This window comes from Aythya marila (assembly GCF_965140915.1).
Source record: "Aythya marila genome assembly, contig: HAP1_HAP1_SCAFFOLD_154, whole genome shotgun sequence".
In the NCBI taxonomy this organism is placed as follows: Eukaryota; Metazoa; Chordata; class Aves; order Anseriformes; family Anatidae; genus Aythya; species Aythya marila.
This window is the reverse complement of record NW_028137218.1, coordinates 580,365-606,340: the sequence shown is the minus strand read 5'-3', so window position 1 is coordinate 606,340 and position 25,976 is coordinate 580,365. Positions and strand designations below refer to the sequence as shown.

At 50.4% G+C, this 25,976-nt stretch overlaps 1 protein-coding gene and 1 pseudogene across 2 annotated transcripts; both read left to right on the top strand.

Annotated features, from left to right (window-relative positions):
* Nucleotides 1-10,774: 10,774 nt before the first annotated feature.
* LOC309891053 (olfactory receptor 14C36-like) lies at nt 10,775-11,710 on the top strand (the record flags this gene model as incomplete). Its single annotated transcript, XM_082785443.1, has 1 exon — nt 10,775-11,710. The coding sequence occupies one exon, from the start codon at nt 10,775-10,777 to the stop codon at nt 11,708-11,710; it is 936 nt and encodes a 311-aa protein (XP_082641569.1).
* Nucleotides 11,711-19,300: 7,590 nt separating this feature from the next.
* Nucleotides 19,301-20,260, top strand: LOC309891052 (olfactory receptor 14A16-like; annotated as a pseudogene). The gene has a single exon. The product of its transcript is annotated as an olfactory receptor 14A16-like (transcript).
* The last annotated feature ends 5,716 nt before the right edge of the window (nt 20,261-25,976 follow it).

The following is a 25,976-nucleotide window of genomic DNA, read 5'->3' as shown; positions in this document are numbered from 1 at the left end:
AGGACTAGATTTAAGACTCACCTATGGGTGTCTACTGACAGCAGAGGCAGCAAATAGTCACTGCATTACATAGCCAGGGCCATTCCCACATGTGATCCATAGGTGATGTCCTTCAGGAGGGGAATCTGGAGCTGCCTGCAGAGCCCAGGATACCTCCAGGGACACTGGAGCCTGCTGTGGGCAGTGACTGCAGCCCCTCTGAAAGTGAGAGATCTCCCACTGTGAGCTCAGCCACAGTGAAAGAACTAAAGCCAGGTATTTCAGGGAACCTGTGACTCTGCAATCTCAGGGAAGAGAGTGGGCATCCAGCAGGCAGAGGAGAGGGAAGCTGTGGAGTGATTCATTTCTCCCTTCGTAAAGTACCTCTGTCTGGTACAGAACCACAGCCTGTTTGTTGTGCGCAGCAGCAGCAGCAGCTTGGGGACCACATGTGGGGAGTGTGGGGATGGCCATTCCCCACTGCCCAAGGGGAGCTAATCTTTGAAATTTGACCAGCTCCATCATTCTGCTGGCATCAGTGTCTGTAATGGTGAAACAGCTTCTGTGGATCAGCACTGGGTCATGGGCTCAGACATTTCAATACCCAGCTGCAGAAAGCACTGACTATCATGATCTAATGTAAAGCTATCACTGCTCAGAGAAGATGATGGTAGTGAACACCTCCAGAGGTTCCTTCTGACTCAGGGAAGAAAGGGCTAGACTGTGGAGTTAGAGTGCATGACCATGCTGTGTTTTGAGGCCTCGCCGCTGTTTGTAATCCCTGCTCCTCAAGGTTACACAGTGAGTGGTGTCATTCTCAAAATGAGTCTCTGCCCTTGGGAACCTGGAGTACAGCTGGTGCAATGATACTACAGAAAAGTTCTCAGAGACAGAATCACAGAATCACAGAATCACAGAATTTTCTAGGTTGGAAGAGACCTCAAGATCATCGAGTCCAACCTCTGACCTAACGCTAACAGTTCCCACTAAACCATTTCCCTAAGCTCTACATCTAAACGTCTTTTGAAGACTTCCAGGGATGGTGACTCCACCACTTCCCTGGGCAGCCTGTTCCAATGCCTCACAACCCTTTTAGTGAAGAAGTTCTTCCTAACATCTAACCTAAAACTCCCCTGGCTCAACTTAAGCCCATTCCCCCTCATCCTGTCACCAGGCACGTGGGAGAACAGGCCAACCCCCACCTCGCTACAGCCTCCCTTGAGGTACCCATAGAGAGCGATAAGGTCGCCCCTGAGCCTCCTCTTCTCCAGGCTGAACAAGCCCAGCTCCCTCAGCCGCTCCTCGTAGGACTTGTTCTCCAGGCCCCTCACCAGCTTCGTCGCCCTTCTCTGCACCCGCTCAAGCACCTCCATGTCCTTCTTGTAGCGAGGGGCCCAAAACTGAACACAGTACTCGAGGTGCGGCCTCACCAGAGCTGAGTACAGGGGGACGATCACCTCCCTAGCCCTGCTGGTCACACTGTTCCTGATACAAGCCAGGATGCCGTTGGCCTTCTTGGCCACCTGAGCACACTGCTGGCTCATATTCAGCCGACTATCCACCATCACTCCCAGGTCCTTCTCTACCAGGCAGCTCTCCAACCATTCCTCTCCCAGCCTGTAGCTCTGCTTGGGGTTATTGCGCCCCAGGTGCAGGACCCGGCACTTGGACTTGTTGAACTTCATGCAGTTGGCCTCAGCTCATCGGTGCAGCCTATCCAGATCCTCCTGCAGAGCTTTCCTACCCTCAAGCAGATCGACACACGCACCTAACTTGGTGTCATCTGCGAACTTACTGAGGGTGCACTCGATGCCCTCGTCCAGATCATCGATGAAGATATTAAAGAGCACCGGCCCCAGCACCGAGCCCTGGGGGACTCCACTAGTGACTGGCCTCCAACTGGACTTGGCTCCATTCACCACGACTCTTTGGGCCCGGCTATCCAGCCAGTTTCTAACCCAACAAAGCGTGAGCCAGTCCAAGCCAAGAGCAGCCAGTTTCTTGAGGAGAATGCTGTGGGAGACGGTGTCAAAAGCCTTACTGAAGTCAAGGTAGACCACATCCACAGCCTTTCCCTCATCCACCCAGTGTGTCACTTTGTCATAGAAGGAGATCGGGTTCGTCAGGCATGACCTGCCTTTCATAAAGCCATGCTGCCTCGGCCTGATCGCCTGCTTCCCCTGCAAGTGCTGCATGATGACTGTCAGGAGGATCTGCTCCATGAGCTTTCCTGGCACTGAGGTCAAACTGACAGGCCTGTAGTTTCCCGGGTCTGCCCTCCGGCCCTTCTTGTAGATGGGCGTCACGTTTGCTAGCCGCCAGTCGATTGGGACCTCCCCCGATAGCCAGGACTGCTGATAAATGATGGATAGGGGCTTGGCCAGCTCCTCTGCCAGTTCCCTCAGTACCCTTGGGTGGATCCCATCCGGCCCCATCGATTTGTGCACATCTAAGTGCCGTAGCAGGTCACCAACCAGTTCTTCGTGGATAGTGAGGGCCACGTCCTGCTCCCCATCCCCTTCCACCAGCTCAGGGTACTGGGTATCCAGAGAACATCCGGTATTGCCGCTAAAGACTGAGTCAAAGAAGTCATTGAGCACCTCCGCCTTTTCCTCATCTCTTGTAACTAAGTTTCCCCCCACATCCAGTAAAGGATGGAGATTCTCCTTAGTCCTCCTTTTTGTGTTGATGTATTTATAGAAACGTTTTTTGTTATCTTTAACGACAGTAGCCAGATTGAGCTCCAGATGAGCTTTGGCCTTCCTAATTTTGTCCCTGCACAGCCTCGCTACTTCTTTAAAGTCCTCCTTAGTGGCCTGCCCACTTTTCCAAAGCTTATAAACCCTCTTTTTCCTCCTAAGATCAAGCCACAATTCTCTGTTGAGCCAGGCCAGTCTTCTTCCCCGCCAGCTCGTCTTTGGGCACGTGGGGACAGACCGTTCCTGCGCCATTAAGACTTCCCTCTTGAAGAGCACCCAGCCTTCCTGGACTCCTCTGCCCTTCAGAACCGCCTCCCAAGGGACTCCACCAACCAGTGTCCTGAGCAGCTCAAAGTCAGCCCTCCGAAAGTCCAATACAGCGGTTTTAGTGGTCCCCTTCCTGGCCTCGCCAAGAATAGTGAACTCCACCATTGCGTGGTCTCTCTGCCCAAGACAGCTCCCAACAATCACGTCCTCCACCAGTCCTCCTCTGTTTGTGAAGAGAAGGTCTAGTGGGGCACCACCCCTGGTAGGCTCACTAACCAGCTGCGTCAGGAAGCTATCTTCCACGCTCTCCAGAAACCTCCTAGACTGCTTTCTCAGGGCTGTGTTGTGCTTCCATGATATGTCAGGGAAGTTGAAGTCCCCCACGAGTACAAGAGCTGGCGATTTTGCAACTTCTGTCAGCTGCCTGTAGAATTCCTCATCCATCTCCTCATCCTGGTTCGGCGGTCTATAGCAGACCCTGACCAGGACACTAGCCTTGTTGTCCCTGCCGATCCTAACCCAAAGGGACTCGACCTTGTCATTCCCAACCTCGAGTTCTACAACCTCGAAAGACTCTCTAATATAGAGAGCCACACCACCACCCCTTCTGTGCTGCCTGTCCCTTCTATAGAGCTTATAGCCAGGCATTGCAGCACTCCAGTCATGAGACTGGTCCCACCACGTCTCCGTGATGGCAACCAAGTCGTAGCCTGCCTGCCGCACGATGGCTTCCAGCTCCTCCTGTTTGTTTCCCATGCTGCGTGCATTGCTGTAGATGCACTTCAGCTGGGCCATTGCCTTATCCTCCGGCCTTGCCATTGTTCCCCCTGGCACAGCCCCAACAATCCTAGCCTCAGCCCCATCCCCCTTCCTACCTAGTTTAAAGCCCTCTCAATGAGCCCTGCCAGCTCCTGGCCCAGGATCCTTTTTCCCCTAAAAGATAGGGACCCGTCTGTGGCCATCAGGCCAGGTGCTGAGTAAAGTGCCCCATGATCGAAAAACCCAAGATTTCTGCGTTGGCACCAGTCCCGGAGCCACGTGTTTAACAGGTGGGCTTTCTGTGTCCTCTCTGAACCCCTCCCTGCCACCGTAGGAATGGACAAAAACACCACCTGCACTACCGCTCCATCCACTAACCGACCCAGTCCCCTAAAGTCCCTTTTGATAGCCTTGAGGCTTCTCTCTTCGATGTTATCACTGCCCGCCTGGACTATCAAAAGTGGGTAATAGTCAGAGGGGCGTACCAGGTTAGGAAGCTTCCTGGCAACGTCCCTGACCCTGGCCCCAGGGAGACAGCAGACTTCCCTACGGGTAGGGTCAGGCCGACAAATAGGGCCCTCTGTTCCCCTACGAATAGAGTCTCCAACAACAATCACCCTCCTGTCTTTCTTGGTGGAGGCAGTCCTGAGGCACGGAGTTGACCTCCTCACCCCAGGCATCCTCCTGGGAAAATTTGCTACCTCTTCTTCACACACCGGCCTCTCAATCTTCAGGGCCTCAAACCTGTTGCGTAAGGGCACCTGGGAAGGTGGGGCCGGAAGGGGAGGGCGTCGCCTGCGATGTCGAGCAGGGACCTGTTTCCATTCCTCCTCAGCTCCCAGATCCCCTCCCTCTGCCCGACGGGGACAGGGCAGGGGGTCCGCCCCCATTTGAGGAGTCTCACCTCGGCACCTCCCCTTGAGGCCCTGCAGGGAGTTACTCCAGAAGTCTATCTCTCGCTCACACTCCCTGATGGCCCTCAACCTCTCCACCTCCTCCTTGAGCTCCGCCACCATGTGGACCAGGTCATCCACCTGCTCGCACCTCACGCACGCAGTTTCTCTGCCTCCCGCCGATGGCAGCAACAGGCTCAAACATGTCTTTGAGGCTCAAACAATGTCAATGAGACATTGCAAGACATTCCAGAATGACTGAATCACAAATTGGTTGGAGTTGGAAAAAGTCTCTCCCCATATTACTTGTTCCCTTTAAGCACTGGAAGGCAAGAAGGTTCCCCCCAGAATCTTCTCTTCTCTAGGCTCAACAAACCCAGCAGGCTCAGCTTGCCTTCACAGGAGAGGTGTTCCACTCCACTGATTATTGCTGTGGCTCTGCTCTGGTCCCACTCTCTAAGTCCTATGTCCAAAATCTTATGTGTCTATTGTGCTGGGGCCCCGGAGCTGGATGCAGAACTCCAGGTGGGGTCTCACAAGAGCAGAGAAGAGAGGAAGAATCACCTCCCTCAACCTGCTGGTCACTCTGCTTTTGATGCATCCCAGGATACTGTAGTCTTTTGGGGCTGCAAGTGGACATTCCTGACTCATGTTGAGCTTCTCTTCAACCAGCACCCTCAGGTCCTTCTCATTAGGGCTACTCTCAATCCATTCTTTCTGGCCTGTGTTTGTGCTTGGGATTGCCCTAACCATTATGTGGGGAACAGACTGGTGTATCTAACCCAGCTCCAACCCCCTGCCACAGGTCTTTCCTTTTCCATCAATAGAGAGATGACGTTTTCTGTAAGGGCACCTCAGGCTTTGGGGGAAGACTCTTCTTCCCTTGTCGTTGCCACGTTCCATCCTCTGGCGATATTGGCCCCCCTCCCTTCTGTGAGTGCAGTGAGGGAGTTTTGGGTTGTTTGGCTGTGGGCTGTGGGTTCCCTGCAGACTGTGCAGAATCCAGCTTTCCAACTCCTCATCAACCTCCTTGCTGCTACGCAGCCTTCTCCCTGCCTCCTGCAGCTCGGCCCCCTGCTGCAGGAAGTCCTCCAGCTGGGTGCACCTTTGTCAGGCAGTTCTGCTGCCTGTCCCTGCCCTAGGGGAAAGGCCTGGGCACTTCCAGCAGCCTGAGGTCTGCACGGCAGTCTCACTCCTCGGCAGCTCTGTCTGGGTGGAGACATCAGCCACTGCTGGGGCAGATGGTGCTGGTGACCCAGCTGGACCTGCAGCCTCTGCCTGGAGATGAGTGGCTACCGTTCTGCCTTGAGGATCAGTGGGGTGCATGCCCTCAGGCTGTGCAGGCCTGGGTGTGGGGTGCAGGTGTACCTGGTGCCTCCCACCCTTTGCTGGATGGCCCTCTCTCACTGGGTGCCCTCCGTGCACCTCCTGGGTCAATGGCTGCACCAACAACAGCACCAGCCAGACCTGCTCCGTTTCCCCACATTGTTGGCCATGCTCCTGGTCACTGGCACTCGTGGGGGTGGGGATTGGTTGCCATCAATGCCCATGCTTTATCAGCCACTCTGGTGAGAGCTGCAAGCTCTAGTCAGGTCTCTGCGCTCCCCTGGAATTGTCCTTGCTCAGGAAACCCTTGTAGGCTGTGATCTGCCACTGCTCTGGAGAAAGTGACTGCCTGGAGCTGATCACCTCAGATGATTACAGAGTAATGCTGGACACAGGTCCAGCACAGACTGGGAGACAAGTGGCTAGAGAGCAGCTCAGCAGAAAGGGCTCTCAAGGTGCTGCTTGACAGCAGGCTCAACATCAGCCAGCAGGGTGCCCTGGCAGCCAAGAGGGCAAAAACCATCTTGGGATGCATTAAGCACAGCACAGAGAGATGGCCAAAAGAGGTGAGTTTTCAGCTATATTGAGCATTGGTGCAGCCTCCACTTAAATCATGTATGCAATTCCGGTGTTCACAATAGAAGAAAGATGTGGAGCTGAAAGCATCCAGAGGAGGACAGTAAAGGTGGGCTGGAAGGCATGTCCTGTGAGGAGAGCCTGAGGACACTTGGGTTGTCTAGTCTGGAGAAAAGAAGGCTGAGGGGTGACCTCATTACTCTTGACAACTTCCAGAGAAGGAGAAGTGGAGAGGGAGGTGACGATCTTTTCTCCCTGGTAACCGACAGGATGTGTGGGAATGACAACAAAGCTACACAAGGAGAGGTTCACACTGGAGATAGGAAACCTTTCACTTCTGTGAGGGTGGTCAAACACAGGAACAGGCTTCCTAGAGACCTGGTTGATGCCTCAGGCCTGCCAGTGTCAGAGAGGCATTTAGACAATGCTCTCATATATAGTCTCTGACTTCCGGGTTAGCCCTCAAGAGATTGGTCACTTGTACCGGATACCCTTTGAAGGTCCATTCAAACTGAACTATTCTGTTCTATTTGGTTCAATTTGTTTTGATCCATTTAAATTCTATTCTATAAAACTATACAGCCCCTAGCCTGTGTCACAGTAGGGCAGTTGTCCACCTCAGAAGCAGAAATGGGGTTTTGTCCTTGCTGGACATCATGGAGTTTCAATTGGCCTATCCCTCCAACACTGTTATTATTGGAAAAGGGAATACTGTGGGGGATTGTATTGAATCCAGGTAAATGAGACCCACTCCTCTCCTTTCACACACAGATGTGGTCATTTCATCCTAGGAAATATTGCGGGTGGTCAGGTATGGTCTACCCTCACTTTCAGTCACTTTCTTATCAATACTCCAAGCAATGAGATCCAAGAGGATATGCTCTGGGAAAGACTCCTCAACCAAAGTAATACTAAGCAAGCTTTAGCTCCCCAGCTCATCTCGTGGACCTTCTTGAAATCTGCATGCAACTTTTGCAGAGGAATGTTTTATGGCAATGAGCTTTTCTGCCTTTCAGGGCTACTGACAATGAGATCTCCACTAACAGCCTCCTGAACAGGCCCAGAAATGCTGCTTTGAGGTCTGGCACCTAAGTCCTCTATCTCCTTCCTTATGTCCCTCAGCTCTGACATCAGGCCAAGATGTTTCTTTTCCTTTTGGGAAGCCTGGTAACAAATTTCCAAAACTCCAAGTGTGCAAAGGCTTTGTTTGAAGCCAGAGACATGCTGGAGTGGACAGCAGTTGGGAACGTACAGTTGAAATGGGATGTCAACAGAGAGAGCAAACCCTGCTGTCCCCAAGGACAGAGAATCAGAACTGGGACACCCTGGACAGGCCTGGCAGGAAACAGATTTGCTGCCAGGTGTGTCTCTACAGCCCCTGAAGGCCTCTGGCAGAGGTGAAGCTGATCTCCAGGAACAACCAGGTGCTGCTGACAGGCACTTTGTGAAAACTGTTGGCTTGTTCAATGACATCAAGAGGCTGAATAAAAGTGGAGGGAGGGAGCAAACTGTCTGCAATTGCTGCCTTGGTTTTCTGCCATGCGTTTGCTCTGGATGGGGATGGCTTTCCTTCCCAGGACCAGTGCTGGCCCTTCCAGCCACAGGTAGTTTTGTGTGAGAGTCTTGACATCTGATGTAGCGCTACAGGCCCGGTATTTGGCCATAACAAAATCAAGAACCTTCCCTGAATTGGCTTAGGCAATGTGGAGATGTCCATGAGGCCACTGCCATTATGGTCACTAATGGAGATGTTGTAAACAGAGTTGATGGAGAAGACAGAAAGTTAGCTCTCCCTGTGCTACATGACTCCATATCGTCAAGTGAAAGCAGTGTAGGTTGCTCAGAGAATACTAATGGACACTAAAAAGATTCAGTGGTGCTAAATGTAGGCATCTGCTCTCATTTCTGTTAGCCCAAGAAAATCTCCCTGCACTTAAAAATGATGCTTCTGGATGCTCCCTGTCTCCCACAATTAATCCATCAGAGCATGCAGTTACCTGCATCTGTCTCTGGCCACCTCTGGAAAATCAGCTCCCTCCTGGCCTCTGTCTCCATTCAATGTGCTGGGAGCTGAGGCAAGCAGATTACATGCAGATGCCTGGTTTGTGCCCAGGCAAGAGGAATCCTGTGGGCTTGTGTAAGGCATGGGAGGGAGCTGAACCCCCTTCTAGCTTCTGGACTGCAAAGAATGAGATGTCTTGGTTGACTAAGCTGAAACCCTTTCCTCACCAGGGGGAAGAAAAATCTCTCCAGGTCCTTGCATGGATGACCTGCCTGAAACCAGGACATGGAAAGGTGATTCTGTGTCATTCCCCATATTGTTCATCTGACAATGCATAATGACAGTGCTGGAAATGAGTTTCCTTGCCCAGTGGGAGGAAGGAACATCAGGGATTGCTTCACTTTCAAAGTCAATTCCCTTGGAGGTCCAGGGACACCTCCAGGGAGGCTGAAGGGGTAGAGACAGGGAGGCCTTGGGATGGAGCTGTGCTGCTGAGCTGGGCCAGGCTCGGGGGCCAAAGGGGATCTGCTGGCAATTAGGCAGCGCTGTAGAGAGACAGCTCTGCCCAGGAGCAGCTCCTCTGCATAGCACAGCAGGGCTGGGGGCACTGCCTGCAGGGGACAAAGGCGTCTGAGAGAAGGGAGGGAGATATTAACGGCAGTGTGGAGGCACTGTAAAAAAAAAAAAAAAAAAAAGGCAGTGTAAAGGCAGTGCTGAGAGCTCACTGTGGGAGAAATCTTCACAGCTCTAACATGGTAAGTGTCTGTGTGAGGGCAGGTAATGCAATATCCTACAGGGTTCTTCTATAGCTGCCACTTCCCATGCAGGCTTCTCTACCACGGCTGGCTTCTCTAGTACAGAGGACAGGGATATTCCCTGGAATACTGATTACCTGACAAAACTGTCAGAAGGACAGGACATGAGGCTTCCTAATCACCAGGCTGGCTACAGGCTGTGCAGCCAGGGTGCAGGCAGGGGTGGCCAGGGCTGTGGTGCAGAGCAGGGTCCCTGCTGTGCTCCAGGGGCTGTGTGCCAGGGCAGGGCCTCTGCCGCCTGCCAGGCTCAGCACTCAGCCTGCCCGGGGAGCTGCCCAGGGTGTTGCGGGGAGAAGCTGTGGGTGGAAGGAGCCCCCACAGCAGGGCAGGGCAGAGCAGGGGCAGGATGCTCACAGCACCACAGCACCCCCAGACCATATCAGAGGGGACTCTTCAGACAGAAGATCAAGTCTGTGGCTGCCTGATGTGGTCTGGGCTTTCCTAACGCCGTGCTTTCAGGTTTCTTTGGTTCATCAGGATAGGAATGGAAACAGAGCTGTACAGAGTACAGAAGATTTGGAGTTTCTGTCACCTCAATTTTTATGAGGAACCTCAAAAAGTGCCTTCAGCACCCTCAGACCTTCATAATGCAGCAGCATCACCTTCCCAGTTTCATCAGGGCTTGTGTGACCTGCTCTTCAGCACCTGCACACACTGAGAGGGTTCAGGACAGAGCTGAGCAGACAGCAGATGGGATGGGGTGTGTGAGCACTGGCAGGGCACAGACATGGGAACAGAAATAGAGCTCCTGGAGGGGACTCCTGCAGGCAGCAGAAATGGGCAGGGAGAAAGGGAATTGAAAAAGGAAACCCTGCTGCAGTGGATACATGGGCACCTCCCTGCTATCCCCTGCAGTGCAGGTTCCGTCCCTGAGCAACCCCCCTCAGCTCTCCTCTCCCACTGAGCAGAGCCTCTGCCCTCTGGGCTGGGGGATTCTGGGCAGGAGCTGCCTGTTGGATAGACAGAGCCCCAGAATAAAGAAGGTCTGCCTCTCCTGTCATGTGCCCTGTCCCACTGCCTGGCAAAGGGCTGAGAGCCACTGCTCTGCCATGGTGCTGCCTGGCAGGCAGCAGGCACGGCTGGGAGGGTGACCCCTTTCTGCTTGCTCATCTCTCCCTCCCCTCTCTCGGTCATGCTGCTTTTCCGTCCACCTCTCTGTATTGTTTGTTCTCTTGCACTGGAGGTCTTGCATATGTAAGTAATTTGGGACAGCAGGCTGGGGGGTCAGCAGAGGAGCAGATGCTGGCACTCAGGCAGAGAATTGTGTTCCTTACAGTGCACTCACCCAGCACAGGGCAGAGTGCCAGCTGGGGAGAGGGAAATATGCTACCCTGAGAAGGGAAGAATGGAAGTTAGTGCGCAGGAGCTCCATGAGAAACAGAGTGGATTTTGCTCAGATACCCTGTCTTGATTGTGCATTTTCCTCCATGGACAGGCAACCATGCCCTGAGGCATTTAATGTCCAACAGCACCTTCCCAACAGAGTTCCTCCTCCTGCCATTCGCAGACACACACGAGCTGCAGCTCCTGCACTTCGGGCTCTTCCTTGGCATCTACTTGGCTGCCCTCCTGGGCAACGGCCTCATCCTCACAGCCATAGCCTGTGACCACCGCCTCCACACCCCCATGTACTTCTTCCTCCTCAACCTCGCCCTCCTCGACCTGGGCACTATTACCACCACTGTTCCCAAAGCCATGGCCAATTCCCTGTGGGACACCAGGAACATCTCCTACTCAGGATGTATTGCCCAGGTCTTTTTCTTTCTGTTCATGATTGGAGGAGAGTATTGTCTTCTCACCATCATGGCCTATGACCGCTACGTTGCCATCTGCAAACCCCTGCACTACGGGACAATAATGAACAGCAGAACTTGTGTCATCACTGCAGCAGCTGCCTGGGGCAGTGGCTTTCTCAATGGCATGGTGCACACTGCCAGTATGTTTTCCCTCCCCCTCTGCCAAGGCAATGCCCTGGACCAATTCTTCTGTGAAATTCCCCAGATCCTCAAGCTCTCCTGCTCAGATGTCTACCTCAGGGAAGTTGGGCTTGTTCTGATTAGTCTCTCTTTAGCTTCAGGGTGTTTTATTTTTATTCTTTTCTCCTACGTGCAGATCATCAGATCAGTGCTGAGGATACCATCCAAGCAGGGACAGCACAAAGCTTTTTCCACGTGCTTCCCTCACCTGGCTGTAGTCTCCATCTTTTCCAGCACTGCCTTATTTGCCTACCTGAAGCCCCCTTCCATCTCCTCCCCATCCCTGAACCTGGGTGTGACAGTGCTGTACTCAGTGGTGCCTCCAGCAGTGAACCCCATCATCTACAGCATGAGGAACCAGGAGCTCAAGGATGCACTGAAGAAGCTGAGTCAATCAGTAGTCCTTCAGCAGCAGTAAGCTGCACATGTCTCTTCACAAGGGATTTCCGATTCATCTCAGGAAACTGCTGGTCTTTGTGCTTTTTTTCTGTGATAATCTTTTTCTGTGATAATTATCTGCCTTCACTCCACTTCTGCAGAGTGGCCTAAACCCACTCTTTTTGACCCAGAGGCCCTTGTATCTGTATCTATTGTTAAGGTATAGCTGGCTACCCCTGTCAGGTCTCTTTAATAAAAGGGTGTTTCCTCAGTGCTGGTGCCTGGACGTTGGGTTATTCTTCCAATGTTGTGGTCAGGAACAGGATGAAGAAATTGTTTTATTATCAGGTGGAGGTCATTGCTCTATGAAGTTGCTATCCATGGCTCTATGTCCAGGTGGAGGCCAGTGAGGAGTAGTGTCCTTCAGGACCTGTCTTGGGACCAGCACTGTTTAATATTTTTATCAGAAGACGTAGACAGTGGGATCAAGTGCACCCTCAGCAACTTTGCCAATGACACCAAGCTGAGTGGTGCTGTTGATACAACAAAAGGAAGGGATGATATCTGTTTGGACCTGAGCAAGTTTGAGAAGTGGGCCCATGTGAATCTAAAGAGGTTCAACAAGTCCAAGTGCAAGGCGCTGCACCTGGGCCAGGGCAGTCCCAGACATGAGGACAGACTGGGAGAAGAACTCCTTGAGAGCAGCCCTGCTGAGAAGGACTTGTGGGTTCTGTTGGACAAAAAGTTTGACATGAGGCAGCAGTGCATACTTGCAGCCCAGAAGCCAACTGCACCCCAGGCTCCATCAACAGAGGAGTGTCCAGCAGGATGAGGGAGGTGATTGTGTCCCTCTGCTCTGCCCTTGTGAGGCCTCATTTGGAGTGTAGGGTCCCCAACACGAAAAGAAAGTTGATCTGTTAGAGTGGGTCCAGAGGAGGTTCACATAGCTGATTAGAAGACTGGAGCACATCTCCAGTGAAGAAAGGCTGAGAGAGCTGGGGCTGTTCAGCCTGAAGAAAAGAAGGGTCCTGGGAGACCTCAATGCAGCTTTTCAGTGCTTAAAAGAGTCTTATTGTGGTGGTTTTACCGTGCTGGGCAGCTAAACCCCACAACCGCTCTCTCACTCCCCCTCCTTTAGATGAGGAGGGGGAGAAGTAAAGCAAAGAACAACTCACGGGTTGAGATAAGGATAATTTAATTAAAGGGAAATAATTATAATAATTAAATAAAGACTACCATGAACTAAACAATTTAAATAAGGGGAAATAAAAAGGGAAAGGGAAAAAGGGAGGGGGAAAGGGAGAAAAAAAAAAAAAAAAGGAGGAAAACAAACAAATAAAACAAATGAAGGCTATGTGGAAGTGCAGAGGAAAGAAATTACTCTCTACTTCCCACAAATGAGCGATGATTGACCACGTCCTTGAAGCAAGGCCTCAACGCACGCAGCCGGTGTTCGAGAGGAGGACCGACGTTTCCCAACGAGAGCCCACCCCTCCCCTCTTCTTCCTGTTTTTACCTTTTATTGCTGAGTGTGACATCACATGGTATGGAATATCCCTTTGATTGGTTTAGGTCAGCTGCCCTAGTGATGTTTCTCTCCTCACTTTTTGCCCACCCCCTAGGAGGGTTAGAGAAAGGCCCAATGCTGTGCCACTGCTGCTCAGCAGTAGACACAACACAGGTGTGATAACACTGCTGTTCCAGCTACAAGTACAGAGTACAGCACTGTATGTGCTGCTGCAGGGAAAGTTAACATTCCAGCCAGACCCAGTACAGAAGGGAGATCCTTTCTCTTTACACATTGCTCAGGGCTCTTTCCGGGACAGTATGAGATGGGGATGTGCATTGCCAAGTTCAGGACAGTGGTATGACCTCTGCCTGGTTCATGGTTGGGTGTCAGGAGGCAATGAGGCCCTGGCACTTTAGCGATAAGCTGTCTCCTCATAGGCCACAGTGACACTGACAACAGCCATAGCCATGGACACAAAGAACTTGGTCTTCTTTGGACTTTCATCCTTGCCACAGCCCTTGTTCCATTCCACCCCATGCAGTCCTTGGGACACTCACACCTGCACCTCTTTCCCTGCTGGCTGTAGACCCTCTTCCATGCGGTGTCTCACCGGATCTGAGATGAGTCTGGTAATTGAGGTTTTCTTGGTGGCCGTGCTCCTCGTAAGGCAGCTCTGTAGGAATCTGGCCTGGTTCATGGTGAGCAGACACCACTGCTCATATGGCATCCATGGTGGTGCCCAGGCCCTCCTCTTCCTCCTGGGCACTGCTCACTCAGCAGGGTCCCAGTCTGCCCTGATGTGTGGGGCTCCTCTTCCTCTGGTGCAGGACTAGACTCTTCTCCTTGTAAATGTCAAGAGATTACTGTAGATTCATGCAGTTTCTCAAGGCTCCCCCACACTGACGCTCCATTCTGTCAGCTGTTAATGTCTGCAGGCAGACGGTTCAACCTTTGTGTGATTGTGCTATCTCTGAAAAGACAGCAGCATCAGGAGTTGCAGGCAAGTTTGGATAATACAGGAGTAACCAGCTGAATGGAATTGCAGCACAGAATCAAAGAAGGGTAGGGAATTGCAGGCTGCCAGGTTCCACCTTTTCTGTGCTTCCTTCTCCTGTGTGCTGTCATTTTGTCCAGAGCTGTGTCCTAAATGTTATGATACTGTTCAGGGTCAAAATTAGAAGTGGCAATGCCCAGAAGGAGCTCAATTACTGACCTATTACTGTCAAAGACAATCAAAACTGTTTATAGAAATACTTTAAAGGAAGATTAAGGAAAATCTTCATCCTTTATTGTAGGTGGGATAAACATAGTGACAAGAGATGAGGCAAAGGCTAAGGTACTTAATGCCTTCTTTCCCTCAGTCTTTAGCAGCAGCACCAGTTGTTCTCCTGATACTCAGCCCCCAGAACTGGTAGACTGGGACATGGAGAGGACAAGAGGGGGACGCTTTTCCCCACTTGTTAACTCTCCCTTTCTCCTTCATTTCCCCCTTCTCTTCCAGGATACTGCCAATAGCTCTGCAAAGCTTTGAATATCCTTGGGATGGTCAAAACAGCATGTTCGTATTGTTATGTCTCATGAATATGTTTCAGCTTTTGTTTAACGTCAGACAATTATTTAAGAATGCCATCCAGAGATCTGTCCAGAGGCAGGAGAGTTTGGAGTGGAAGGGATTGAGGGAGGATATGGGCAGGTACCTGTAGCAGTGAACACCTCCAATGCTTTGGAAATTCACCCCTGAACAAATGCAGAATCCAAAAAATCTAGAGAAACCCTTGAAAAAGTGGTGTGATTACGACGGCCATTCCAAAGAGACACAAATCAACATGCTGGGAGTTAACCTCTGCTTACGGAGACTCAATCAATGCCACTCCAACCCCTGTGTTATGCCCTGCAACCACTCCAACACATTCCAAAGGTCCTGCAGCCACTCCAACTACTGTGACAGTTGATTTGGGTTCATGAAGATTGATGAACAACTGGTGATCATTACTACCACAATAGTGCACCTGAGGCATTATTGCACTAACCGAGACTCCCTCATTCCATCCATAATGTAAGTCATCAACCGGAGAGCCAAGGAGTGATCAGCAAGACTCACTCACACTTTAATAGTCCCATATGGCCAGGGTGAAAGTATAATGGTAAGTCGAGACTAATGGTAGACTACTGTGGCCTGAATGCCGTCTCTCCACCACTGGGTGCTGCCATGCTGGACATGCCAGAACTGCAATACGAACTGGAGTCAAAGGCAGCCAAGTGGTATGCCACAATGGATATCACGAATGCATTTTTTATCTAGCCCTTTGACAACAGTGTGAAGGCCACAGTTTGCTTTCACTTCAGGGGTGTCCAATACACCTAGAAATGACTGTCCCAGGGGTGGATACACAGCCCTGCCATTTGCCATGGACTGATCCAGACTGTTCTGGAACAGGGGGAAGCTTCTGAATACCTGCAGTCCATTGATGGCATCACTGAGTGGGGTAACACAGCACAAGTATTTCAGAAAGAAAATAGTTCAAATCCTTTTGAAAGATGATTTTGTTGTAAACAAAGGTAAGGTCAAGAGGCCTGCAGAGCAGATCCTGCTGCAGGCTGGCCAGGGTCAGGAGACAGCTGCCTGGGGATAGGCTGGGTATTAGTCAATGAGTGTTGAGCAAGTGCCTTGAGAATCACTTGGTTTGTACATTCTGTAATAGTAATAAAAATATTTATTATTATTGATCATAAAATATATAATTATCATCATTATTATTATTATTTTCTCTTTCTTTTCTGTCTTATTAAACTGTCTTTATCTCAACACACAAGCTTTTCGCAGCATCACATTTAGGTTGGAAAAGACCTCCAAGATCACCTAGTCCAACCTCTGACCTAACACTAACAAGTCCTCCACTAAGCCATATCACTAAGTTCAACATCAAAATGTCTTTTAAAGACCTCCACGGATGGTGACTCCACCACCTCCCTGGGCAGCACATTCCAATGCCTATCAGCCCTTTCAGTAAAACAGTTTTTCCTAATATCTAACCTAAACCTCATCTGGTGCAATTTTTACTCATTCCCCCTCATCCTATCACCAGGCGTGTGGGAGAACAGACCAACTCCCACCTCTCTACAGCCTCCTTTAAGGTACCTATAGACAGATATAAGGTCACCCCTGAACCTCCTCCAGGCTAAACAACCACAGCTCCCTCAGCCATTCCTCATAAGACTTGTTCTTCAGACCCCTCACCAGCTTCATCACCCTTCTCTGGACTCGCTCAAGCACCTCGATGTCCTTCTTGTAGCGAGGGGTCCAAAACTGAACACAGTACTGAAGGTGTGGCCTCACCAGAGCCACTTCCCTAGTGCTGCTGGCCACACTGTTTCTGATACAAGCCAGGATGCTGTTGGCCTTCCTGGCCACCTGAGCACACTGCTGGCTCATATTCAGCCGACTATCGACCAATACTCCCAGGTCCTTCTCCGCCTGGCAGCTTTCCAACCACTCATCTCCCAGCCTGTAGATCTGCTTGGGGTTGTTGTGCCCCAGGTGCAGGACCCGGCACTTGGCCTTGTTGAACTTCATGCAGCTGGCCTCAGCCCATCGGTGCAGCCTATCCAGATCCTCTTGTAGAGCCTTCCCACCCTCAAGCAGATCAACACATGCATCTAACCTGGCGTCATCTGCAAACTTACTGAGGGCACACTCTATCCCCTCATCCAGGTCATTGATAAAAATGGCCCTAGTACTCAGCCCTGGGGGACTCCACTAGTGACCGGCCTCCAACTGGATTTAACTCCATTCACCATGACTCTTTGGGCTTGGCTACCCAGAAAATTTTTAACCCAATGAAGCATATGGCAGTCCAAGCCATGAGCAGCCAGTTTCTTCAGGAGAATGTTGTAGGAAATGGTGTCAAAAGATTTACTGAAGTCAAGGTAGACCATAGCCACAGCCTTTCCCTCACCCTCTAAGCACATCACTTTGTCATAGAAGGAGATCAGGTTCATCAAGCAAGACCTGCCTTTCATAAATCCATGCTGACTGGCCCTAATCGCCTGGTTGCTCTGTAAGTACCATGTGATGACACTTAAGATAATGTAGTCCCTGATCCTCCCTGGCACTGAACTCAAACTAACAGGCCTATAGTTTCCCCAGTCTACCCTCCAGCCCTTCTTGTAGATGGGCATCACGTTTGCTAGCCACCAGTCATCTGGGACTTTCCTGGATAGCCAGGGCTGCTGATAAATTATTGAGAGTGGCTTAGTCAGCTCTTCTGCCAGTTGGATATTAGGTTGGATATTAGGAAAAAGTTCTTTACTGAAAGGGTTGTTAGGCATTGGAATGGGCTGACTGGGGAAGTAGTGGAGTCGACATCCCTGGATGTGTTTAAAAAACGTTTCAATTTAGAGCTTAGTGATATGGTTTAGTGGAGGACTTGTTAGTGTTAGGTCAGAGGTTGGACTTGGTGATCTTGGAGGTCTCTTCCAACCTAGATGCTTCTGTGATTCTGTGAATCCCAACTCCTGTGGGCTTGTGTGAGGCATGGGAGACAGCTGAGCCCCCTCCTAGCTTCTGGACTGCAAAGAATGAGATGCCTTGCTTGATTCAGCTGAAACTCTTCCCTCAGGAGGGGGAATGGAGATCCCTCCCTGTCCTTGGATGGGTGTCCTGCCTAAAACCAGGGCACAGAAAGGTGATTCCTGGACCTCATACTTTTCCTGTATGAGGAATGACAGTGCTGGAAAAGTTTCTTTAAGTTATAGAGGGAAGGAGCATCAGGGATTGCTTCAGTCTGTTTCAAAGTCGATTCCCCTTGAGGCCCAGGGACATGTCAAGAGCTCCCTGTGCTGCTGAGCTGGGCTGGGCTCCTGGGCCCAAGGGGAGCTCCTGGCAAGTGGGAAGTACTGCAGAGAGACAGCTCTGCCCAGGAGAAGCTCTTCTGCACAGCGCAGCAGGGCTGGGGGCACTGCATGAAGGGTACAAGGGTGGCTGAGAGAAGGGAGGGACATGTTAAAGGCAGTGTGTGTGTGGGGGGAGGATGCTGAGAGCTCACTGTGGAAGAAATCTTCAGAGCCCTGAACAGGGTAAGTCTCTGGCTTCAGGGCAACGCAGCTGTTGTTCCTGGTGCCATCTCCAAATTTGCTGGCAAATCTCACAGCCTATGGGAGCTTTCAGGAGGACTATCAGAGTTTCTTTGGATAGGAGAAGAATGACAAGCTCCAGAGCAGGGTATTACTTTTCAAAGCTGTCACAGGGATAGGGGATGATGGTTTCTTCTTTTGGGGACAGCTGCAGGCTGCACAGCTGGGGTGCAGGCAGGGGTGTCCAGGGCTGTGGTGCAGAGCAGGGTCCCAGCTGTGCCCCAAAGGCTGTGTGCCCGGGCAGGGCCTCTGCCGCCTGCCAGGCTCAGCACTCAGCCTTCCCAGGGAACTGCCCAGGACACTGCGGGGAGAACCTGTCACTTTAAGGAGCCCCCCAAGCAAGGCAGAGCAGGGTCCTGCTGGTGCCCAGAGGCTGCTTGCTGGGGCAGGCTGCTCACAGTTCCATAGCACCCTTAGGGGCATCTTTGGGGAACATTCTTGACAGGGAAAATGAAAATCTGCAGTATCTGAATGGAAGGCAATCTCTGGGTTTTCTGGTCTCGCTTTCCTACTTTGAAGGGCAACCAGAGGGATGATAATGGAGTTGTCAGGTTTGTGTCAGAGACTGAAGCTCACAGACCATTATACTGATCTGTAGGTCTTTGAGAAAGCTCACAATTTCACTCCACACCCTTTAGCCTATGGGCAGCACCAACACCACCTTCACTGTTTCTTGAAAGACTATTGGATGTCCTGTTCAGCACCCGCAAACAGGGAAATGTCTCTGGCCAGTGGGCACCAGAGATCCGTCTCTGGTACACTTTACTAGATACTGTAAAGCAGTATGGATTCCTCCTGAAAACACATAAATATGCCTCATCACCAAGGCATGCTTGGACAGAAAAAATACAGAGCTCACAGGGAAGAGGCAGTGAGACTTTTTGAGGAGGTTTCAGTGGTACATGGTGAAAGTTTTCTTCAGAGAAGTCTCTCTAATATGTCTCTCTTTTCCTCCAAAGGACAGGCAACCAGGCCCTGAGGAAGCAAATGTCCAACAGCAGCTTCCCCACAGAATTCCTCCTCCTGGCATTCGCAGACACACGCGAGTTACAGCTCCTGCACTTCGGGCTCTTCCTGGGCATCTACCTGGCTGCCCTCCTGGGCAACGGCCTCATCCTCACAGCCATAGCCTGTGACCACCACCTCCACACCCCCATGTACTTCTTCCTCCTCAAACTTGCCCTCATCGACCTGGGCACTATTACCACCACTGTTCCCAAAGCCATGGCCAACTCCCTGTGGGACACCAGGACCATTTCCTATACAGGCTGTGCCACCCAGGTCTTTTTACTGTCTTTATCACAGCGGAATTTTACCTACTCACTATCATGGCCTATGACCGCTATGTTGCCATCTGCAAACCCCTACACTACAGGACAATAATGGACAGCAGTACTTGTGTCATCACTGCAGCAGCTGCCTGGGGCATTACTTTTGTCTATGCTGTGTTGCACACTGCCAATACCTTTTCCCTCCCCCCTCTGCCAAGGCAATGCCCTGGACCAGTTCTTCTGTGAGATTCCCCAGATCCTCAAGCTCTCCTGCTCACATGCCTACCTCAGAGAAGCTGGGCTTCTTATGCTTAGTGTATTAATAGCATTTGGGTGTTTTGTTTTCCTTGTGCTGTCCTACGTGCAGATCTTCAGGGCTGTGCTGAGGATGTGCGCAGAGCAGGGCCAGCACAAAGCCTTTTCCACATGCCTCCCTCACCTTGCCGTGGTCTCCCTATTCATCAGCACTGCCTTTTTTGCCTACTTGAAGCCCCCTTTCACATCTTCCTCCTGTCTTAATCTTCTGCTGGCAGTTCTGTACTCGGTGGTGCCTCCAGCAGTGAATCCCCTCATCTACAGCATGAGGAACAAGGAGCTGAAAGAAGCAGTATGGAAAGTGAAGACTGGATGCTTTTCAGAAGCAATATACTACCTATCTTCTGCAGATCACTCATAACATAACACATTACTGGCCCAGATGTTATTTTTTCTCTCTTTATTGATTTATTTATATATTATTTTTTCTTTTTTTTTTTTTTTCTTTACATTCCTTGTGATAAAGTTATTAACAAAGAAATATGATTGTTCGTCACCTTCCATTTCAGTATCTACTTGTTTCATGTGACTCAGAGACTTGGTGTAAAGAAGGATCCAGGCTCTCTGAATCTTTTAATAAGAGGAACGTCCCTACAGTGACTTGTTCTCCTGATATCCTTCTTTTGAGACCACTGTGGAGCTGCAGGGACACTTGGTTGTGTGCAGACATTGAGGGAGAAAGGGTCCTGGCACAGCAGCAATGCCTGGGAGGCAGACAGCTTGGCCTTTCCCGAGCTGTTCTCCTTCACGTCCCTTCTAAACCCTTGTGTTGCTGTGAGGACTGATAGCTCTTGTCGCTTGCTCACCATGCTGATGTGTTGCAGCCCGGTGTCTACAGGCAGGGACAGGCCAGGGGCACTTCTCTAGAACAGCTGGCTCCATACCAGCATCTCCAGCATAAAAGGGGATCTTCTCAGGGCAGTGCCTGAAGGCTCAGCTCTTCTCCCAAAGGTGCAGTCATGGATATTACTAAGGAATAGACTTGTGCGATTCTCCTTTCTTTGTTTCTCTGTGGGCACGTGAGGGTGAGATCAGAGTCCCAGGATGAGCATTAAGGTAGTGATGGATGATTCTGCTCTTGCTTGTTGGTTTCCAGCACCCATAGAGATTGCTGGGCTGGGAAGAGGACAGGGAGATGTGGAGAGCTGGGGAGGGGATAGGCTGGGCTGGCCTCTGGGCAGAGACAGAGAGGACCAGCAGAACAGGGGACAGCCTGGCAGATGCTGCCCCAGGGCACTGGTCCCAGAGCAGTTCCTCGCAACCACCTTTCCCAGCTCTAGGTTCTAGCCACAGAGTAGAGCGAGACAACCACTTCCCTTGAGCATCTGGCAATGTTTTTCTTGATGCACCCAAGGATACAGTTGGCCCTCCTGGCAGCCAAAGGACACTGCTGGCTCTTGGTCAAATTGCTGTTGATCAAAATCCCCAGATCCCTTTCTGTGGGGCTGTTTTCCAGCATCTTGTCCCCAGGTTGGTACATATAACCAGAGTTGCCCCTTCCCATGTGCAGAATCTGACACTTGCTCTTCTTAAACTTCATGTGGTTGATGATTGTCCAGCTCTCTAAATTGTCCAGATCTCTCTGCAAGGCCTCACCATCCTCAATAGAGTCAACAGCTCCACTCAGTTTGGTGTCATCCCTGAACATGCTCAAAAACCTTCAAGTCCTTCATCCAAATCATTTACAAAAAAAATGAAGAGGACTGGTTCTAAAATGAAGTCCTGTGGAACCCCACTAGTGACTGGCCACCAGCCTGATATAACCTCATTTACAAGAACCTTCTGGGCCTGACCCATTGGCCAATTGTTCACCCATCTTATTACACTTTTCTCTAACTGTATTCTGGTCATTTTGTCCAGAAGGTTACTGTGAGAGACAGTATTGAAATTTTTACTGAAATCCAGGAAGATTACATTGACTGGATTCGTTTAGTCAATTAGCTTGGTGACCTTGTGGAAAGGGAAATTAGGTTTATTAGTTATGACCTTCCCCTAGTGAACCCATATTGGCTCTGACCAATGACTTCATTGTCCTTTATGTGTTTTTCAATAGCTCCCAGAACAATCTTCTCCACAATTTTACCAGGCACTGAAGTGAGAACCTGAGGGATTGTTCAGGGCATCCCCTGCACCCGGTGCTTCTGGGTGGGCTGGGAAGAGGCCTCCTGAGCACAACAGCTCCTTGTAGCTCTATGGATGCTGGCTGTGAGGTCATTTGTGTCCCAACACCTGGCTGGCCAACAGCAGGGAGGCAGAGCCTCTGAGGTCATAAAGGCCGTCAGAAAGCTGCCTCCAACAGGGTGACACATTTGGGGAAGTCAGGGGAAAGCTAGGGGAATAAAGTTGGGAGATTCTGGTCAGAGAAGAGGGTCTTGGCTAAGAGAAAGGAAAGATTTGGAAGAGGTGAGAGGGGTTCAGGTAAGGCTGATGCTCCTAAAGCACTCTGGGAAAACATTCATGTTAGGCCATGTACATATTCCTAATCAGCAAATGTTGCTCTAACCAGACAAAGTTGAAAAGCCCCTATCCATTATGTTTTAAAAGTTGTGATGGTCTAGTGAATTTCCCACTGATTGGGAAACAGAGATTAGGATGTCATGTGGGACTATGTCACGGACCTTAAAAAGTCCAAGTAGGTGATATTGGTCAGTCTTCCCTTGTCCAGTGATTCAGTCATTCCTTCATAGAAGGCAAACAGATTGGTCAGGCATGCTTTCCCAATGTTGAAACCATGCTAGCTGTCCCAGATCACCTCCTTGTCCTGCATGTGCCTTAACATTGCCTCCAGGAGGAGGCAAAAAGAAACAAACAAACAAAATGAGCTTCCCAAGGGATCACTTAACAAATCTCACATCCCATACGCTGTGGGACTTTCCCTTTCCTAACAGAGAACTTGTGAAACCAGACAAAAGAGCTTTATTTATTTCTCCCCCTCTCTTTTTCTTCTTGATGATGTGGAATTAAACCTCTTGAATGTCCTTCCTGATATTGATACCTAAAGTACACCAAGGAATTCATTCACTACTTGCAATTGGCAGGCAGATTTTCAGCCATTTCCAAGAAAGCAGCATCCATCACATGTAATGACTTCTCAGGAAAACAAACACCATTACTCTGAACATGCCCCCTCCTCCTTCTTTCCCCACTGCTCTAATTGATGTGCATGACATCCTATGGCACAGAATATCCCTGTGGTCAGTTCAGGTCAGCTGTCCTCACTGGGTCCTCTCCCAATTCCATGTGCACCCTCAGCCTCCTCCCTGGCAGGGCAGCATGTGACAGGTTCCCCTTGAAATCTCTCACGGGGAAAGGGTGGATCACACTGGAAACCAAGATTAGTGTGGCAAGGAATCTGAGTTTGACCACAAGTCAACCACTTTCTCTTACAGATAGAGTGACTGGAGAAAAAGGTGCTGGAGTAGCTTTTCCCCACCTGAGCTATGGTTCAGAATTACCTCCTGTCACATCAGCCCTCCATTAAGCAACAGTTAAAACAGGTGAGTGCAAACAGGCACTCCCTGATCATGTCTCGGACCCTGCATCCCAGGCTCTGGGGAGTACCAGAAATGTACATTCTGGGAGGTACCAGAAGAGCAGTCATAATGGAAAATTCCAAAATTGCCTTATCAGAACCATGGCCAGGATGAAAAATACTAGTGAACAATCAGTTGTGATACTATTGTAATGCTACAATACTAATGAACAGCAGTGGTGATGGCCCATGCTCCCGCAGGAGGGGGCAGTTTGTGACTTTTGCACATGGAAGGCTACTCCATTTTAGTGCAGCTCTCCACTCCATGGACCCCAGAGTATCAGACTGCTTTGAGGCTTCATTCTGTGGGCCCAGCTGAGCCATAGGTCCTTGGAAAAGACAGCATAAGACACCCCTTTGCCGACTGCCCCCTGGCATGCAGCGGCCAAGATGGCATCAGGCTCATCTTCTTGGCCACTCCCCACTGTCCCCATTGCACCAACACCCTCTGAATTGCTCCAGAACCTGTGAGGAAGTGGTGGCAAGGCCTCCTTCTTCCTGGTGGTGTCTTTGGCTCTTCTTTGGCAAGAGACACTGGAGAGCAGCCCCATGCAAAGGCACCTGGGGCTTTTGTTCCACCACAAGTTGAACCAGAGTCAATTGTTCTGAACCCTGCCATCAGAGTGGTTCCAAAGAATGTATCAACATGTAATATAATAGAATATATCAAAGAATACCATATACTAATATGGTGATAGGCTGATAGGCACATATATGTGTGTATATATATATATATATATATATATACATCTATAAATATCTGTTGTTGTTTTTTATGATGTTCTCTGCCCTTGTTCTCTGGACACCCTAGCAGATGCTGCCCCAAGGGCGGTGGTCCCAGAGAAGCCCTTCACACCCACCATTCCCAGCACTGGGCAGTGCGGTTGACATGCAGGAGGAAAGGGATATTATCTGGAGGGATCGTGACAGGCTTGAGAGATAGGCCTGTGCAAGCCTCATGAAGTTCAACAAGGGCAAGTGCAAGGTCCTGCACCTGGCTCAGGGCAATCCCAAACATTAGTGCTGAGTAGGCGATGAGCGGATTGAGAGCAGCGCTATGGAGAAGGGCTTGGGAGTACTAGTAGATGAAAAGCTTGACATGAGCCAGCAACATGCACTTACAGCCCGGAAAGCCAACCATATCCTGGACTGCATCAAAAGCAGCGTAACCAGCAGGTTGAAGGATGTGAATCTCTCCCTCTACTCTGCTCTCAAAAGACCCCACCTGGAGTACTGCATCCATCTGTGTGGCCCAGGCACAACACACTCATTAGACTTAGGACCTAGGACTTCAACTTGGTCCAGAGGACATCCACAGAAATGATCAGAGGGCTGGAACAATGCTCCCATGAAGAGAGGCTGAGAGAGTTGGGCTTGTCTGGCCTAGAGTAGAGAGTCATAGGATCACAGAGTCAGAAACGTTGGAAAAGACCTCCAAATCATCTGGTCCAACTGTCTCCCTACCACCAATATTACCCACTAAACCATGTCCCTAAGTACCGCATCCAAAATTTTCTAACAGCCTCCCCCCCCCCCCTCCCTCTGGGATAGTGACTCTACCACCTCCCTGGGCAATCAGTTCCAATGCCTAACCAGTCTGTCTGAGAAGAAATTTCTCCTAATTTCCATCTTGAACCTCTCCTGGAGCAACTTGAGGCCATTCCCTATTGTCCTATTGCAAGCTATCTGCAAGAAGAGACTGACCCCCAGCTCCCCACACCTGACTTTCAGGTAGTGGTTGAGAGCAGTAAGGTCTCCCCTGAGCCTCCTCTTCTCCAGACTAAACAACGCCACTTCACTCAGCTGCTCCTCATAGCATTTGTGTTCCAGTCCCTTCACCAGCTTTGTAGTCCAAAGTTCTGCAGGAAACCATAGTCCGGTTTTTGAATAAGAGGGCTTACAATAAACATGGAGAGAGACTGTTTCCAGCTCCAACTAATTTGTGATTCAGTCATTCTGGAATGTCTTACAGAGTTTCTGAGAACTTTTCTGTAGTATCCTTGCACCAACTGTGTTTCAGGTTCCCATTGGGAAGAATCTCATTTTGAGAATTACCTCACTCACCAAGCACCCTTGATGAGCAGAAATTACAAACACCAACCTTCAGAGGCCTCAAAACACAGGACTGTCACACACTCTAACTCCATAGTCCATCCCCTTTTTCCTTGAGTCAGAATGAAGCTCTGGAGGTGTCCACTACCATCATCTTCTCTGACCAGTGATAGCTCTATAGGTAGATCAGGTTAGTCAGTGCTTTCTGCAGCTGGGTACTGAAAATCTCTGGGCCCATGACCCAGTGCTGATCCACTGTCTTGGTGTCTGTTCCCCCAGTATAGCTACTGATGGCAGCAGAAGAATGGAGCTGGTCAGATTTCAAAGATCAGCTCCCCCTGGGCACAGTGGAATGGCTGTCCCCTGTGGTAGTGTGGCCATGGGGGTCAACAAGACCCATGGTTGGTGATAACATTGGACTGAGACCATGAGGAATGTAAAGTGTTTAGAAGGAACAAAGAAGTGTCATTCAGGAGACACCTTGCTGTCTCAG